General features: G+C 41.3%; 1 protein-coding gene across 1 annotated transcript in view; it reads right to left on the bottom strand.

Moving 5' to 3' along the window:
• Positions 1-7,058: 7,058 nt before the first annotated feature.
• The window catches only part of RFLNB (refilin B), a 45,013-nt gene continuing 32,969 nt past the window's right edge, over positions 7,059-19,102 (bottom strand). The window contains exon 3 of the mRNA XM_040336803.1: positions 7,059-8,115. Within this exon, the coding sequence (XP_040192737.1) occupies positions 7,785-8,115 (331 nt within the window). The 3' untranslated portion in view covers positions 7,059-7,784. The remainder of the gene's footprint in view (positions 8,116-19,102) is intronic.

Genomic DNA, 19,102 nt, shown 5'->3' with positions numbered 1-19,102 from the left:
ATGTCGAATCTTTTCTCTTTATGTAGAATAATATTGGACTAATAGAGTTAAGGTTAGGCACTTTCGACAGCAACGAAAACTAAAATAAAGCATTTGTTTATGTCGGATCTTTCGGTTTTTGTTTTCCTTCGCTTTCGTTATCGTTTGTTAAAACGATAACGAAAATACCTGAAATTCGGACGAAAATGCATTAAGATGAAAACTAATGCACATGTCTACAATCTACTGAGCTGGCCAGAACCACCTCTGGAGGGAGTCTATTCCACATTTTCACGGCTCTTACTATGAAGAAACCTTTCCATATTTGGAGGTGAAATCTCTTTTCCTCTAGACGTAAAGAGTGCCCCCTTGTCCTCTGTGATGACCTTAAAGTGAATAACTCAACAACAAGTTCACTATATGTGCCACTTATATATTTGTACATGTTGATCATATCCCCCCTTCTTCTTCTCTTCTCAAGAGAGAATAAATTCAGTTCCTCTAATCTTTCCTCATAGCTGAGCTCCTCCATGCATTTAAGTTTGGTGGCACTTCTCTGCACTTTCTCCAGTTCCCTGATATCCTTTTTGAGAACTGGTTCCCAAAACTCAACTGCATATGAGGTCTTACTAATGATTTGAACAGGGGCACAATTATATCTCTCTCTGGAGTCCATATCTCTCTTAAGGCTGGGTTCACACTATCTTCGCACACGGCTCACAGCAGGGGTCCGGTGCGTCCCCGTTCAGAATTTTTGGCTGAATTCAGACCTGAAACAGACCATAAGACGCACAGGACTCCTGTGCAAATTTTCACCAGATCCGCAGCGGAGATATGTATGTGAACTGGTTCCATAGAGAGCCGGTCTAAATCTCCTGCTATTTTGCAAATTGGAATGCGAGGAACCCAGCCTAATACAAGAAAGAACTTTGCTTTGCATGCTATTATTAAGCTTATTCTCCACCAAAATCCCCAGATCCTTCTCCACTATGGATTCCCCCAGTTGTACTCACCCTAAGTCTGCCCATTAACGGTTCAAATCTCGGCCAGTTCATCAGTGTATGGCTGATACAGTCACCATATTTAAGAACTGATGAGCTGCATTGTATTAAACTTTTGTTGTTGGGTTTAAAGAAATATCTTAAAGAGGAAGTAAACCCTTCACAAATAAAATAAAAAAAATCCTGCAAGAGAAAGGCATAATGAGCTAGTATGCACAGAATACTAGCTCATTATGTGTCACTTACCTGCGAGCGAACCCCCCGAAGTCCTCCTCCGTCCCATCCACCGCTGCCGCCATGTCCTCTCGACGCTTCTTCCTGTTATCTTCCTGTTATCTAGTTAATCTAGGCTTACCTGTAGGTGCAAGATTTGTGGTTGGCTTTACAACCACTTTAAAAACAAGAGTCCCTGAAAGATAAAATAAACTGTCAACTGGTTTAAATTGACCCTGTCAGCCTAGGGTCATCTTGTATGTTAAAGCATACCTATAAAAGAAGATGGAATATATTTAACTTTTCCCGTGGTGTGTTTTGTTGAAATGCCACCTTTTCTCTGCTCCCCAGCCACTGCAAGAGTTTGACCGATGGGGTGGTCACATACCTGTTTCCCCCACAGCATGCTGCGTTCCTCCTGCCAGCTCATATGCATCATGTAGTGATATACAATCCAGCAAGAGAAACCACAGTGTGTAACACAAAAACACATACACTTTTACATACACAAATTTACCCTTTGCTAACAGGGTCCCTTTAACCACCAATAATTTTAATATTGGTTTTGGGAGAAAGTGATCCTCTAATTGTATACCTTTTTGTTTGCTTTTGAGAGAGATTTTGAAGCTACTAAAGCTCATGTACCATGTGACATGGCCCTAACTGTACAGAAAATAATAATTGTTTGTATTTATTTTTAGATTGTAAACTTGTATGGGTAGAGCCCTCTCTCTCTCGTCTTGTTTCTTTTTATTGTAATATTTTCTTAAATTACTGTATGCACTCGTCTTTAAAACATATCATGTATTGCATTATTTGTACAACCCTCTATGACTGTGTACAGCACAACAGAACACGATAGCACTATATTATAAATAAATAAATAGATGTAAAATTGTACAAACATATATTTTCCAGTTATGGCTTTTAATTAAATGTTTAAATTTGCAAAACCTATGTATAAATTGAATTTCTATATTTTCTAACATAATACACTGTATTGTAAACAGTATTCTTTAGCAGCTAATCTGTAAATTGTCATACAAATATATAATTGAAATCAAATCTTTATTATTTTTGGCAATAACATGGTGTGGGCGGATTTCTGCCTGCCATAGGCTGTGTCATGCCCCTCCAGTCTGTGTTTTAGAATAAGAGGGAGGTGATGCCATCATTAATCTACATGTAATATCCTGGTCCTCTTGTGTTTAGCTGGTTAGTGGGCATGGAGGTGGATGGAGGGAGTGGGCTGTTCTGTACGCCCACATGTGTGACTCTGCAGTCACACGGACGGCTCAGATGTGATAGGGAGGAAATGCTCAGCATAGAAACTCCCTGAAAACTGAGCATGTGCAGAGTTGCCATCACAGCTGCAAAATCCCTAGCTGAATTGGGGACATGGACAGAAGGAGATAGAGAGTAGCAGGATCAACCAGGTTTTCTGCAGAATACAGAAAACTAATCTCATAGTGACTGTGTGAGTATGAACAGCATGTAATCCACCATTTATTGATCGTTTTATGATACAGGTTTAGTGACACTTTAATAATAGCATGCAATACCAATCTGCAGCTTCTACAGCAAGATATATTTTGTAATGAACTAGGTATAGACTCCTGAAAGAGAGTGATTAAAGGTGGATCACAGCGTTGAGATGTGTTTATCTATGTTGCCATAAAAACGGGGCGGGACCTTCCACCGTTGCCACCTATTGTTATGGCAATTTTAGAAACAATCTGCGCTACAGCTGCCGATGAATCGTGGCATGCACGAGATCAAGAGGTGCATGCTGCTTACCCAGCATGCAACTCTCCAATGCTTATCCAGGAAGAGATATTGATTGGGATTCACATGCCCACAGTCATGATGGTGATGGCAATGGCCACAACAGGAGGGAGGAACTTGTAAGTATTACATTTATATTTTAGAAATGTCCACAATTAACCACTTGCTTACTTGGCACATATACCCCCTTCCTGCCCAGGCAAAATTTCAGCTTCCGGCACTGCGTCGCTTTAACTGACATTTGCGCGGTCGTGCGACGTGGCTTCCAAACAAAATTGACGTCCTTTTTTTCCCACAAATAGAGCTTTCTTTTGGTGGAATTTGATCACCTCTGCGGTTTTTATTTTTTGCGCTATAAACAAAAAAAGGACACTTTTGAAAAAAAACGCAATATTTTTTACTTTTTGCTATAATAAATATCCAATTTTTTCTTTTTTAAATATATATTTTTTCTCAGTTTAGGCTGATACGTATTCTTCTACATATTTTTGTTAAAAAAAAAAAAATCGCAATAAGCGACTGGTTTGCGCAAAAGTTATAGCGCCTACACAATAGGGGACAGAATTATGATTTTTTTTTTGATTTTTTTTTTACTAGTAATGGCGGCGATCTACGATTTTTTTTTTTTTTTTTTTTTATTGGGACTGCGACATTATGGCGGACACATCGGACACTTTTGACACATTTTTGGGACCATTCACATTTACACAGCGACCAGTGCTATAAATATGCACTGGTTACTGTATAAATGTTACTGGCAGGGATGGGGTTAACACTAGGGGGCGAGGAAGGGGTTAAATGTGTGCCCTGCATAGTGTTTCTAACTGTGGGGGAAGGGGACTGAATGTGGGAGGTGACCGATCTGTGTCCTTGTCTGTGTATCCGCCGATTGCGGGTACCCGGCGGACATTGTGGCCGCCAGGCACGCGCATCGGCACTTCAGTAATGCGGTGCGCACGCCCCCCCAGTGGCCGGAGGAGCAAAGGACGTCTATAGACATCCTCCCGGCTATTGGGAGCCACCTTGTGGCCGTCTTTTGTCAATTCCTGGGATGTCAAGTGGTTAACCTTGCATACTCGTTTTTTACATTTAATAATGTAATAATTAATAATGCTCGGATCAATAAAAAAAAATAAAAATTTGTCTGGAACCCTGCTTTAAATGTTTTCTTTCAATCTTCCTGTAATTCAGTTTTAAAAACAGATTGTTCTTCCAACTACTGCTCTGTATGTTCTGCAGATTAAATGTCACCCCTGTATGTCTATCTGTAAAGCTTGAAAAGACTGCTGCAAAAACAGTTAAGCAGCTTCTACAGTATCACACTGTTCATGTGTCCCCTGGGCCTTCTTGAATAAATACTGTATCAGACATGAGCATGCTCACTGGGAAATAAATGAAAAATGACACAAAGAGGAAAGGTAAAAATCTGTTTAAAACATAATTCTGGATTTCTCATTACGCTGCCTACTATGGAGATACAAATGGCATTATGCTTTGTTGCACATTTTTACACATGTACACAGGAAATAAAATGTGGGCCTGCACATCCACATTAAATGAAGGAATGTCAATTTGTCCCATTAAGGGTTGTGCTGGAGCCCAAAATCACTCAATAAACGCCATTTTCACAGGGGTTCACTGGAATGCTTGTGGGAACTTGACATGAAGAGAATGTCTGCTAACATTAGCTCATATGACAGTGTTATATCAATTGCAGAAGACATAATAGGAATTTTACATTCTGCGTTGGAGTTACAACAAACCCATAACAATCAAGACACATTATTTTTTTCACAACATAGCTGCTACTAAATGCTTAAAGTGGAACACCAAGAATAACCTTGTTGGTAGATTTTCCCCAATTTTCTGTCAAAGTGATTACTATTTGAAAAAAGGTAAGAGCTAAAGAGGTTCTAACCTTCACCCATTCTATCCAAAAGAATGAAAAATAGCATGTTTTCTTTGTTTAAAGTGTTTTTTTATCCATACCTTAACTTAACTTAATAAAAAATAACGTTTTTTAGCAAGGAACATACATTCCACTTTGGTAATTATTAGGGTTGTCCCGATACCACTTTTTTAAGACCGAGTACAAGTACCGATACTTTTTTTTTAATCTCATGTAACAGCAGCACATGTGTCAGTATTTTTTTTTTATCTTTAACAATTTGTTTTTAATTTTTTACAATATTTTTTTTACAATTTTTTTTTTTTATTATTATTATTCTTTATTTTTTTTTTCAGCCCTGTTGGGGGGCTTTGGTGAGATACCTCTGACATCTCCCCTTTGAGACAGAGAAAGGGACTAGGGACACATGTTCCCCTGTCCCTTTCTCAGCAGCATGCGCTGAAAATGAATGGAGTGAAGACAGCGTCTTCTCTTCATTCATAAACTGAAACATTGTAATCACAGTTTACGATGTTTCAGTTATGTGAATGGACCGAGTCAGTGATCACTGACTCTGTCCATTCGGAGCAGTAAGGAGCTGGATTTACCGGCTCCTACCCCGCTCTCCATCCTGACAGTTCCAGGGGGTGGAGGAGGAGCACGGAAGGGGAGAGAAACACTGAGGAATACACGGCGGGAATACATGGAGGAATACACGGCGGGAATACACAGCAATACACATCAATACACGGAGGAATACACGTCAATACACGGAGGAATACACGGCGGAATACACTATATAGCGGTGATTGGTGCCTGTAACTTCCCGATGCACTGATCACCCCTGACAGTACAAGTACTTGGGCAAATGCTTGGTATCGGTCCCGATAGCGATACTAGTATCGGTATCGGGACAACCCTAGTAATTATGTTACCAAAATTATTGTGTGCTGCAAATTGCCTCCAGCTATCAACAAAGTCCTGGGGAATGCCCAGGAAAAAAACAAGCCTCCAGCATTGCTCCTGTTTCTTTTTGCTGGAGGCTGCCATTTTGCTTAAGCCCAAAGCCCCTGAACAATAGCAAATCTTTAATTCCTTGGCGCTGGCTCCCACTGGCCTTTAGGGGATTGGAATGCTGGGGGCGGAGTGGGGCTTGTGATCGCCATGATTGGCTGTCGAGACGATCACATGATCGTAAAACTCCAGATCGCAAGTACCAAGCGGGTGCTTTCCATAAACCGTTGCTCACTGTGCCGAGAGAGCACAGGGCACGCGCTCTCAGCACAGCGCTGTAGGCGCTATTGAACACAAATATTCAATGAGCCAAGGCCAGGCCGCGGAGAGGCCGCATATTTGCGTGCGCTTGGCGACAAGGGGTTAAGCTGTCAGAAGATCGGCCTCTACAAATGCGGCACAGTACCTGAAAACAGAGAGCAACTGAGCATGTGCAGAGAAGGGTGAGACAGTGTATTACTGGGTTTTAAATATAGGCACATAGCTATACCTGCAAAAGAGGTCAGTCTGAAGTGATGTAGCAGGACTTAGTTTTCTGACTACCGTTGCACTTTACAAGAAGTATTCACAAATCTTTATATTACTTGAGTTTATAAAGAAATAGTGAGGTTGATTTAGTAAAACTGGAGAGTGCAAAATCTGGTGCAGCTCTACGTAGAAACCAATCAGCTTCCAGTTTTTTTTTTGTCAAAGATTAATTGAAAAAGCTGAAGTTACAAGCTGATTGGCTACCATGCACAGGTGCACCAGATTTTTCACTCTCCAGTTTTAGTAAATCAACCCCTGTTTTAGCTATGGTGGCCAATACACTGAATGAGGACTGGTAAAAAAATTTTTTGCACCACTTACTGTAAGTATATATCTAGGGGCATCCATATGTTGTCTTTGAGAACCTCCTTTCCGAAATGTGTAATGTAATGCATTTATTGTCTAGTAACTACTGTATATAAATACCACCATTATGCTAATGACCACAATTTATTATTATTTTTTTTATTAGAAAAGAAAGAAAGACTAATGACCACAATTTTAAAGTCCAAGAAATCTTATTAAATGCAGTATTCAACTATGTGACCTACCTTACTTTGAGAACTGCGTATGTGCCACATGTCTCCACTTTGTACACCATACTTCTTTCTACGCTTTGTCTTTTCAATATTAACACATTCACAATGATACAAAATTGTAATGTTTTTATTTAGAATACAAAAATGGTTCTGGAAAAGTAATGCACATTTGGCTTATTTGGCTATCACATCAAAAATTAGTTAGCTGTCCATCTTAGTCTTTTTATTGTCTGTTCCAACCAGCTGAGCCTCCAGATAACACGTTTTACTCCATACCCAAGTTTATTTTACGAAAGTGTCCAGAAGTGGTACCTTTGGGGCACCAAGATTAACTGAGCTGTGAATATTTTTTTAATGGAAAGACCTATACATTAAAGATATGAATTTATTCAGGAGAAGGTATGGATGTGATGGAAAACTATATCCAGCTCAAGAAACTCTGATTTTGTCTAGAGTAAAATAACAAAACGATTGCATTATAAGGAAGAAATAGATTATAATAGTATTTTGTCTAGACTCCAATATACAATACAAGGAAGTATTTTAGTGCTTTATAAGATACCCGTAGGTTTTTGTAAGACTGGAGTATAGTCTATCCTTTTGTAGTCACATTGCTGTTCATTGCACATGATTTTTATGAAGCATCTTCAATAGGTTAAAAAAAAAAGTGTCACTATCAGTTTTCTGATGAAACATATTGCCTACAATAATTCCCATATTTTACAGCTTTTCAGTTCTGCATTTTCTTGCCTTTGTGATGTGTCACTTTAATAATATGTTTGCCAAAAGGCTCAATGTTTATAGTCTTGTACAGTATGGAGGTAGACACCTAAGCCTTCAGTATTCATCCGCAAAGCATTCGTTCCCCACATGTTCAGCCGACTCAAGCTCCACACTGGACAGAAAGCGCCTCATGCATTTCTTGCAGTTGTAATCCAGGGTGGTGGTGTAGACTGTTTTCGTGTGCTTTGGATAAACTATGGTGGTGCTCATGAATCTCTGTGGCTTGTTCTTTGGCTGAAAGTGAACTTCGGCTCTGTAGCTGCGCCATGTACAGTTAGGAACACAGATCACTGTTTGACTGCACGAGGAGACGCCCAGGCCCACAGGCATGTAGATGTTGTCAATAAAGTGCTTTTCAGAATCATATTTCACGGAAGATGTATACCTGGAAAGAAAAAATGTAACAGTATTTCAGGATTATGAAAATAATGTGTCATTGACTTTAAAGAACAAAGGGGTTATGTTTAAAGAGAAACATAACCCTGTGTATTTGCTAAATATCGGTATTATAAAATGGAAAATTGTTGCTTAAAGTGGTTTTAAAGTCTGAAGGTTTTTTAGCTCCCCCCCACAGCCCCCTTAATACCTTACCCGAGTCAGAGCCTGATCCAGCGATGTGCACGTAAGCAGCTGCTGTCCCAGCTCTCTGCCTCCTCATTGGCCGAGAGACAGCAGGGGGAACCATTGACTTCCACTGCTGTCAGTTACTGCCAGTGAGGAGGGGGCAGGGCTGAACCCCATTCTGTGTGACTTATAGACAGGGAGAGAGCTTGCATGAGTGCCACTATAGCAAGCAGCTTGCTAAGAGGGAGGAGCCCAGAGTGCAGACGAGGAACCTAAGAAGAGGAGGAGTGGGGCTGCTCTGTGCAAAACTATTACACAGAGCAGGTAAGTATAAGATGTTTTTGTTATTTAAAAAAATTGGTATCACTTTAAACAACCAATGTGATTACTCTCTGATTGTTTGCTATAGGGCAGTTCAAATTCTGATTACACTCTGATAAATGTGGCCAGCAATTTAGAGTGTCTTGTTTTTCTTTTTCACTGGTTATACAGTAACTCACAAGAGTGAGTACACCCCTCACATTTTTGTAAATATTTTATTATATCTTTTCATGTGACAACACCATAAAAATTACACTTTGCTACAATGTAACGTAGTGAGTGTACAGCTTGTATAACAGTGTAAATTTGCTGTCCCCTCAAAATAACTCAACACAGCCATTAATGTCTAAACCGCTAGCAACAAAAGTGAGTACACCCCTAAGTGAAAATGTCCAAATTGGGCCCAAAGTGTCAATATTTTGTGTGGCCACCATTATTTTCCAGCACTGCCTTAACCCTCTTGGGCATGGAGTTCACCAGAGCTTTACAGGTTGCCACTGGAGTCCTCTTCCTCCTCCATGATGACATCACAGAGCTGGTGGATGTTAGAGACATAACGCTGCTAAACCTTCCATTTGAGGATGCCCCACAGATGCTCAATAGGGTTTAGGTCTGGAGACATTCTTGGCCAGTGCATTACCTTTACCTTCAGCTTCTTTAGCAAGGCAGTGGTCATCTTGGAGGTGTGTTTGGGGTCGTAATCATATTGCAATACTGTCCTGCGGCCCAGTCTCAGAAGGGAGGAGATCATGCTCTTCTTCAGTATGTCACGTCACAGTACATATTGGCATTCATGGTTCCCTCAATGAACTGTAGCTCTCCAGTGCCGGCAGTACTTATGCAGCCCCAGACCATGACACTCTCACCACCATGCTTGACTGAAGGCAAGACACACTTGTCTTTGTACTCCTCATCTGGTTGCTGCCACACACACTTGACACCATCTGACCAAATAAGTTTATCTTTGGTCTCATCAGACCACAGAACATGGTTCCAGTAATCTATGTCCTTAGTCTGCTTGTCTTCACCAAACTGCACGCTTTTTTGTGCATCATTTTTAGAAGAGGATTCCTTCTGGGATGACAGCCAAAAGACCAAATTGATGCAGTGTGCGGCGTATGGTCTGAGCACTGACAGGATGACCCCCCACCCCTTCAACCTCTGCAGCAATGTTGGCAGCACTCTATTTCCCAAAGACAACATCTATTTCCCAAAGACAACCTCTGGATATGATGCTGAGCACATGCACTCAACTTCTTTGGCGAGGCCTGTTCTGAGTGGAACCTGTCCTGTTAAACCACTGTATGGTCTTGGCCACCATGCTGCAGCTCAGTTTCAGGGTCTTGGCACTCTTCCTATAGTTTAGGCCATCTAGAGCAGCAATTAAATTATTTTTTTCAGAACCTTTAGAGAGCTCTTTGCCATGAGTGACCAGTATGAGAGAGTGAGAGCGATAACACCAAATTTAACACACCATCTCCCCATTCTCATCTGATACCTTGTAACACTAACGAGTCACATGGCACCAGTTGAGGAAAAATGGCTAATTGGGCCCAATTTGGACATTTTCACTTAGGGATGTATTTACTTTTGTTGCCAGCAGTTTGGACGACATTAATGGCTGTGTTGAGTTATTTTGAGGGGTGAGCAAATGTACACTGTTATACACGCTTTACACTCACTACTTTACATTGTAGCAAAGTGTCATTTCTTCAGTGTTGTCACATGAAAAAGATATAATAAAGTATTTACAAAAATGTGAGGGACGTTCTCACTTTTGTGAGATACTGTATATATACAGCACATTATATATATATATATATATATATATATATATATATATATATGTTGTTAAAAACATCCTAATTGTTCACACAGTGTCTGACATTTATTTGTTACCAGTTTCTATACAGTAATCATGCCTTCTGATGTAAAAATATTAATAATTTGTATATAGATATTTGTATTATTTTTCTTTTTAGCTTTTTTTTTTTTTCATGAAATTGAATTTGTGTTGCATTTTACTCATAGATAAGGGCCCTTGATTATGTTTGCACACCAAAAACTAAACAGCTTTTTATGAGTTATTTATTCACAGAATTCAAAGGAAGCTTTTACAGGAAATTCTCATGCTAAACATGCATCAGCCTGCCACATGAAACATTCTCCGAGAGATGTTATCTATAGACTTTGTACCTCCTTTGAAACATTTACCCTCTGATATTGGCATTGACATGTCTTTTTAGTGCTCACTGATGTTTAATCTGATTCAGTAAAGCTGAACTCTAGGCAAGCAGCTCAGTACCTAGTCAAAAAATGTGCTCTTTTACATGCCAAGGCATTTATAAAGAGTAAGCCTTTTTAGCTCTACTACAGTAGCAGAAAAGCTCCAGCTTGCAGTCTGGACAATAAAAAAAAGCACATGTGCACTTAAAGGGGTTGTAAAGCTTCAATTTTTTTTTTAAATAACAAACATGTTATATTTACCTCTACTGTGCAGCTTGTTCTGCACAGAGTGGCCCCGGTCTTCTGGGTTCCCTCGGCAGCTGTCTCGGCTTCTGGTAACCCCTCTGGTAAGTGCTCTCCCAAGGGGGTTACCTTGCGGACGCGCTTCCGGGTCCTGTATCTGGCGTCCATAGCTGCCGACTACAGGACTTAGCCCCGCCCCCCGCATCAATGGAGTTGATTGACAGTAGAGCGAGCCAATGACCGTGCTGCTATCAATCTATCCAATGAAGAGCCGAGAAGACTGGGCCGAGATCAAGCGCGTTCTCAACGCGGGACTTTCGAGGGCTCAGGTAAATAAACTGGGGGGCTGCATTAAGGTGAAAAAACATGAAGGTTTACCACCCCTTTAAGGAGAGCCTGACTAGATTTAAATGCTAACCCTATCTCTTTCAGTCTGACTCTGGACGTACACAGAAACAGGAGGATTATATAAAGGGGACATTTGTGTAGTTGCACAAATCACACTGAGAAATTAATTTAATGTGACAAATAAAAAGGAAACTGCTATAGTACAAACTGCAGGAACCAAGAACTTTTAACTTCCATGTTCATGTGCCACCTGTATTTGTGCACAGTCAGAGTCTTTGGATATTACAAGCAACACATTTTTGAACACTGGCAGCCACATGTTTCAGCTGTGCCTACTGCTATTTGAATCTCAATTTCTCCTTCTCAACTCTGAAAATGGTAAAGATCTCGCTGCCGTGGATATTACTGCCCAATAAACCCTATAAACCGCATGTAATCAAGAGACAAAAGTCCAAATCCAAGTCCAAATCAGGTCTACAAAAAGTCTACAGCATATAACCTGGTTCCAAATACAACACATAGCCCGGTTCCAAATACAACACATAGCCTGGTTCCAAATACAACACATAGCCTGCTTCCAAATACAACACATAGCCTGGTTACAAGTACATCACACAGCCTGTAGTTTAAATCACCATGCACCCTCAAGTGCCTGGTTGCTACCACCAAAGTAAACTATTCTCATACTGGGGATTTTCTCCCTCTTGTAAAAGGTTTTAGGTTTAGTTATTTAAAATGTAAATAAGAGTTATTTCGCTTCATTGCGCTCCATCTGGTAATTATTTTTAAAAGCCAATTCCTGCCTTGTACCAATCAGAGTTGGTACCCGTTGTAAGCCACCATTGGTAAGCAACCAACACATTGGATAACACTGCTGTAATGCAATAGGATGAGTAATAGAGTAGGGATTCAAATCAAAGTAAAAAGGCCTATGACAGACCTTTTTCGATCATGACCCTTGACAGTCGACAGTTGGCGGGTTTCTATTGAACTGGCCGATGCTGTCCGACATTCAGCCCGTTTGTACTAGGCTTTAGTGCAGGGCTGGACTGGGACAAAAATTTGACCCTGGACTTCATCCAGACTGGCCCACTTTGACAGGTCTCTCCCATGGCGGCCGGACAACTCCCGCACCCCCCCCCCATCCACCCAAACCTCCTCTCCCCCTTCACTAGCCACTAGCCATTCTTCTTTATTAGATACTGGTACTCTTATAGGCAGTACCAGTGGGAAAGCTAGACATGATTTCACCCAGGGCAAAGAATCAGTTTGGTCCCCTACCCTTATGGGACAAGATTAGGCAATAGCTATCTGTCCCCTCCCCCATGCTTCTCTGTTCCCCCCAGGTAAGCGCTGCGGGAAGGGAGAGATAGAGGAGTGGAGGGGGGCAGCGGTCTGCTGTCACTGAAGCCGGCCCACTGAGCCATCGGCCCACCGGGAAACTCCCTGTAGTCCCAATGGTCAGTCCATCCCTGCTTTAGTGTAAAGCTGATATCTCTTACAGGATAATGGTTCCTACATACCCTACATTGCAGAGCCAGTACTAGAACGGCAGGTTACTACAAACAAAAAACTCATCTCACAATTAGTAGCAAGTAGACAGTGTTTACGCATGGTTTACACATGGATATCCAAGTAGTGAACAATCCAAAATGAATCCGTGTCTATTCAATCAGGCACATTCATAATTAATCATTACTTTTCTTTCTCTGGACTGGGTACAAGGCAGATAACAAATTAAGTACATTTTATTTTTACTGATTGCCACCAATGGAAATTTCCAGTAAAAACATAACTTTGCTTTGAACATTAGGTTCTTAATTTACCATTCACTTTACGGTCATCTGGAAGACATTCTCTGTACCCATGAAATCTTTAATGCAAATGTTAAACTTCTAGTAGTATTTTCTTAAAAAGCTTTCATATGTTAAAGACAGTATACTATTATTTAATGCTTATAGTATGGATCTTCCTGTCTGATTTTATTGATCTTGATTGAACAAGGTTTTGGGCATGATATTTCTTTACAGGAAAAGGCCCACAGGCACATGATAGGAGTAGCTGGTGTGTAATGAATTAAGGAACACTAATTATTTCAATATAACTAAATAACTAGCAAGAAATATTTCTAGCAGAAAAACATAAAAAACTTTTATAAAATAGGACATTGATAATTCTCTATTTATCCACAGCATAATATTTATTCAGACAGCTGGCACAAAATCAGTATTCAAGTATTAATATATATACTGTATGTTGCACTATATGACAGCGTGACCAGAAAAGCCAATCTTGTTGGACTTCTTTGGTCCTGATTACAGCTGACAAATGTCATTGCAGGAACTATAAAAGATACCTGTATGAATTTGACCACATTGACATCACAGCATTGGACAGATCCTCATGGGTGGATGCTCCCGTCTATGGATTATGTGTTCTGGCTCATACCTAAATCTACCATCTTGGTGCTGCATTTGAAACTGAGATTAGAATATATCTTTTGGTTCTTGATCGTTACATTGTTACATAGTTAGCTTAAAAAAAAGCCACAAGTCCATCTAGTTGAACCAATAGAAAAAAAAAACACAACCCCACAGTTGACCCAGAGGAAGGCAGAAAAACAAGTTAGCTGTTATTATTCTGCCATCTGTAGATGTTCTTGCTTAACCATAAGTTAAGCTAGAGATAAGTGAACTGACCTCCTTAAAGTGATTGTAAGGTTTTGTTTTTTTTATTATAAAAAACAAACATCCATCAATCCTCTGAAAATGGGAAAGGGAGATGAATTTGTCTCTGGAGGATATGGAGTGGGGCAAAACACTGGCGCTCTCTTTTAAATTATCTATCTCATCTCATGCCCAAGAACGGAACTACCGTATTTTCTCCAGATGGTACCTCTGCCCCACTATTCTACATAAGTTTGATCCTAATGTCTCTGACGTATGTTGGAGATGTTTGCAGGCCCCAGGGAACATGACACACATTTGGGGTACGTGCCCACGTGTCACCCCCTTTTGGGACAAGGTTCTCAAACTATATGACAAACTTGTAGGTGACAAATACTCCAATGAACCCCGCTTAACAGTCCTATCTATGATTCTGGGGTCATACAAACAAATCAAGAAGAGCTTAATCCGCCATGTGCTGACTGCTGCACGTTCAGTTATTGCCAAAGCGTGGCGTCAACCTGTGATCCCCTCTCTGGCTGATTGGGCATGTGAAATGGACAGGATCGAACCTATTGAAAGGATGCTAGTGTGGGATACCGATAAGAGTGAAGACCACACTATTACGTGGACCGTTTGGTTACACTTCCGGTTCTCTGTTGATTTTGAATCTTTTATAGCGGATACAGCTCCTACTGCTTCCCCGGTGCCTTCTCATGAGTAGCGTGATGTCCCTTCTCCCTACATTTCCCTCTCCTTTTTTTCTCTCCTCTCCTTAATTCTCCTTCTCCTGTACTTTTATCAGTTTCTAATAATCTTACCAGTAGATTTACCATACGTTCAGGCCATATGTGTTGATCCATTGTTTTGTTTTTTGGTCGTTGTCTACGCCACTGTTTACAGTGGTCTACTGATTACTTGATTTACCAGTACTTAGCTTATTTCACTTATTTCTGTGTTCATTAAGGTTTTTTACCTGACTATGCATATGTGATACATGTTCTTTTGGTGTCCTTCCGATCCTAATGTGGACTTGTACACTCAATAGACAGATATTATTCCTGACCTATGTTTTGTCGAAATGTTTTACAAATGTTTGTAACTCAATAAAACAGATTTAACATAAAAAACAAACATATCATACTTACCTCCACTGTGCAGTTCGTTTTGCACAGAGTGGGCCTGATCCTCGACTTCTGGGGTCCCTCGGCGGCTCCTCCTCACATCATATAACCCCCTAGGAGAAGGGGTTACCTTGTGGGCGCACTCCTGAGTTCAGCATTCGGCAATCATAGGCGCCGAATGTAGGACTCGATCCCGCCCTTCAGCGCCCAAGTCATTGGATTTAATTGACAGCAGCGAAGCCAATGGCTGCGCTGCTATCAATCTATCCATTCAAGAGCCGAGAACCTCAGCCAGAGCAAGAGCTCATCTCCACCGTGGGAAATTCCAGGGCTCAGGTGAGTAAAACGGAGGGGGGGGGGGCTAGGGGGCCGATCACTAGAAGAAGTTTTATAGGATGCATTAAGGTGAAAAAACACAAGGGTTTACAACCCCTTTAAGCTCATACCTGACCTGGTGTGGGCTAATCTAAAGAGCAAGGGATGTCCACAGGTAAAAAAATAAATAATTTAACGTGTTAATCTCAGTGGAATTTAAACATTCCGTAATGGATTCCCCTCCTCCCAGGTGCTCTTTCCAACCTTCCCTATGATGCCATGTAAAAGGGATTCAATCAGTAGCATAATATTACTGTCATGATTATTTAAAGTGGTTGTGTACCCTCGGAGAAAAAAAAAACTGTAAGGCAAAGGCATAATGAGCTAGTATGCAGTGCACACTAGCTCATTATGAAATACTTACCTTAGAAAGAGGCATCAGCATTACATCCTGGTCCACACCGAGGGAGCTGACATTTTGCCGTCGGTGTGTCTTCCAGATTTGCGGCTTCGGCGCTGTGAGTGTCCGGAGCCGCGATAACGTCACTTGAGCGCAAGGTCTGGCAGCTTCTGCCGGACCTTTAGCCTGGCATTCACAGCGCATATTCATTTTGCCTACAGGTTTGCCTTATTATAGGCTAACCTGTAGGTAAAAAATTCAAAAATGGGTATACAGCCGATTTAATATATGATCAAGGGAAGCAATTGTGTTTTTTTAAGTGATTGTAAAGTCTCTTTTTTTTGGCTATAAAAATAACAGACATGTTATACTTACCTGTCCTGTGTAATGGTTTTGCACAGGACAGCACAGATCCTCCTCTTCTGGCATCCCTCTTTAGCACTCCTGGCCCCTCCCTCCTGTACAGTGTCCAGTGCCAGCACCCGATACGAGCCACAGCTCCATTTGTCCATTCAGACATTGAGTCTGGAATCAGTCCCACCCCTCTCTCTCTCTTGATTGGCTAACTGACTTTGATTGACCGCAGCAAGAGCCAATGGCACTGCTGTTGTGTCGCAGCCAATCAGGAGGAGAGTCTCAGATGGCCAAGGCACTCGCAGACATCACTGGATAGAGAGGGGGCTCAGGTAAGTATTAGGGAGGCTGAGGGGGCTGCTACACTCACAGAAGGATTTTTATCCTAATGCATAGAAGATGTGGGTAGGGGATATGTATTTACTGTCCTACCCAAAGGTAGAAAAAAATGTTTTGCAGGTGGCACTGGAGGGGTTTATTGACAAAAATGTATGACATCAGCTAGCAACAGCTTTTATATTTTATGAGATATCTAGATGTTAACCTCCTAAATTAACCTTCTTCTGGCAAACATTTGGCCACCTGCCAAGTTACATCAACATACTTTAAGCTGCTTGTGCATTCCCATTGACTGGTATACAAAAAGAAGCAGTTCTAACTTGAATAAAAGCCTATCCACACAGACTTATAAGCTGGCCATAAATGGGTAGTTTTTTTATTCAGCCATCAGGTTTTCCAGCACATGCTTTTGGTGGAGGTCCACCAAACAATCGACTTCTGTGGAGCAGGAACGGCCACACATTAATCAAAATTCAGCCAGTCCCCTGTATAAACGGACAAATTTCAGTCCATCTATGGTCAGCTTTTGTGAAGGAGTAAGTAGGGAAAATTTCCCCCATGGGAAAACCGAGAACCTGCTCCGTAAGTTTTCCCGTGTACACACGACCGGTTTTACTGCTTAACTCAGTAGCAATAGCAATAGTGGGCCACAGCACAAAGAGAGTAGGTACAAATAAACTACTATCCAGAGAGTTTGGAACCCAATTGTACCATTGCATAGGCAATAATATAAGTCCTTCAACTGGGTGTAGGCAATTTTGGTCCAGTGTTATTATTTACTGTATATACATGTAAATATTATTTATTGTTTAGATCATATCCGAATCCAGCCCGCCAGGCCATTTCATGTGGCCCTCGCACCTCTCCTGTAGCTGTGACACCCATCATCACATTGTCTCAGCAATTGGAAGCACAGAGGTGTACAGAATGCCTCTTACAGATCCTGAACCTCTCTGTGTAGCCCCAGCCCCCCTCGTCTCTGCCTTCCCTGGTATCAGCATTCAGAAGACTCCAGCCCTCCTCTGATCCTCCTGCAGACCCCACACTTTCTGCTTTGCAGCTCTGCCCCCAGCTTCTTCCTGGCAGCATCACAAGGTAAGGGGCAGTGGCAGCTGGTGTTTTTTTGTTTGGGGGGTGGTAAACAACCAACCCCACCGGCGGCAACTGAAAACCCCCTGCTGTCTGTCGGTCGGTCCACTGGTACTTAACCCATCTAGGCGGTGGGCATCTGAGGAGCAGCAATGGGGATTGGGCATCCATGGAGCGGTGGCAGGGATCAGGCATCTGTGGAGTGGCGGTGGGGATCAGGCATCCAGGCATTGGTGGACGGGCCGCCACTGTAAAGGGGGTGCACTGTGATGTAAGGTAGAGTGGGGGACTATTGACTTCTGATGGTGGGGGGCTGTTGACATTTGCTCTGGACATCTGCCTTTAATTGTTATGAGATAAATACACATCTATACCAGCTGAAAAAGAGGGTATCACATCTCTGATATCACCCATAAGAAACTTTATTGGAGACTGCTCAGACAGAATGCCATGGCAGAACCATTTTCTATCCAAGCAGTCTCCAATAAAGTTCCTGTTGGATGATACCAGCAGTGTGCGACCATCCTTTTCAGACTTGCATCATTTGATACAGGACTGTGAGTGGGCTCCATGCTGGTCTTCCCTTGCCTTTCACAGCTTAAGTCTTATTTTTTTACTAAAACTAGTAATAATCAAATGCAGAGGCAATTAGTTAATATAATAATGAGCAGATACATTTATATACTCTTGCAGATACAACTGGCCCCTTGAGGGCAACCATAGTGCTGATGTGGCCTGCAATGAAATTGAGTTTGACGCCCCTGGTATGGATTCTTCAAAAGATGTTTGTATTTTCCATATTTACCTTGGGTGGTACACCAACAAGCCCCTACCACTGGACAGACATGACTAAGCACTGACGCCAGTGCGAAACGTTGGCCATACTGATTTTTGTGGGCTTGCAGTGACTGTATGCACAGTTGAAAATAAAGACATCTCTTTTAAAGAAAATTTTGGAGTGCGGCTGTCCAGCTTTTGTTCTTTTGTTTTTTTGCCCCTACCACTGGAGTTTAGATTAAATAATTATTTTCCACATATACAGCACAGAGTGAATATTTTATCTAGCATGTTACAGCATACATGTCCCCCAAAATAATTATAATCCAATGACCACATCTCTCTTGTATGCCCTGAAAGACCAATTACATCAGATTACCAACAAGTATGCTTTTGGATAATGGAGCAAACCTACAAAAGCACGAGAACAAATTCTATGTAGAGAGGGTCCCTAAAAGGATCTGAAGCAAGAACCTAGAACATAGATTATTGCAGAATTGTACTACAAGATGGGAGGTAAGGCTTAAACTTCATTTGCACCAACTTCAAAACAAGCCAACTAAAGCTGGCTAAATATTTTCCACTTGTATATACAAGTATATACTC

Source organism: Rana temporaria, chromosome 2 (assembly GCF_905171775.1).
Source record: "Rana temporaria chromosome 2, aRanTem1.1, whole genome shotgun sequence".
NCBI classification, from domain to species: Eukaryota; Metazoa; Chordata; class Amphibia; order Anura; family Ranidae; genus Rana; species Rana temporaria.
Note: the sequence above shows the minus strand (reverse complement) of the source record. Positions and strands in the feature narration are given on the sequence as shown.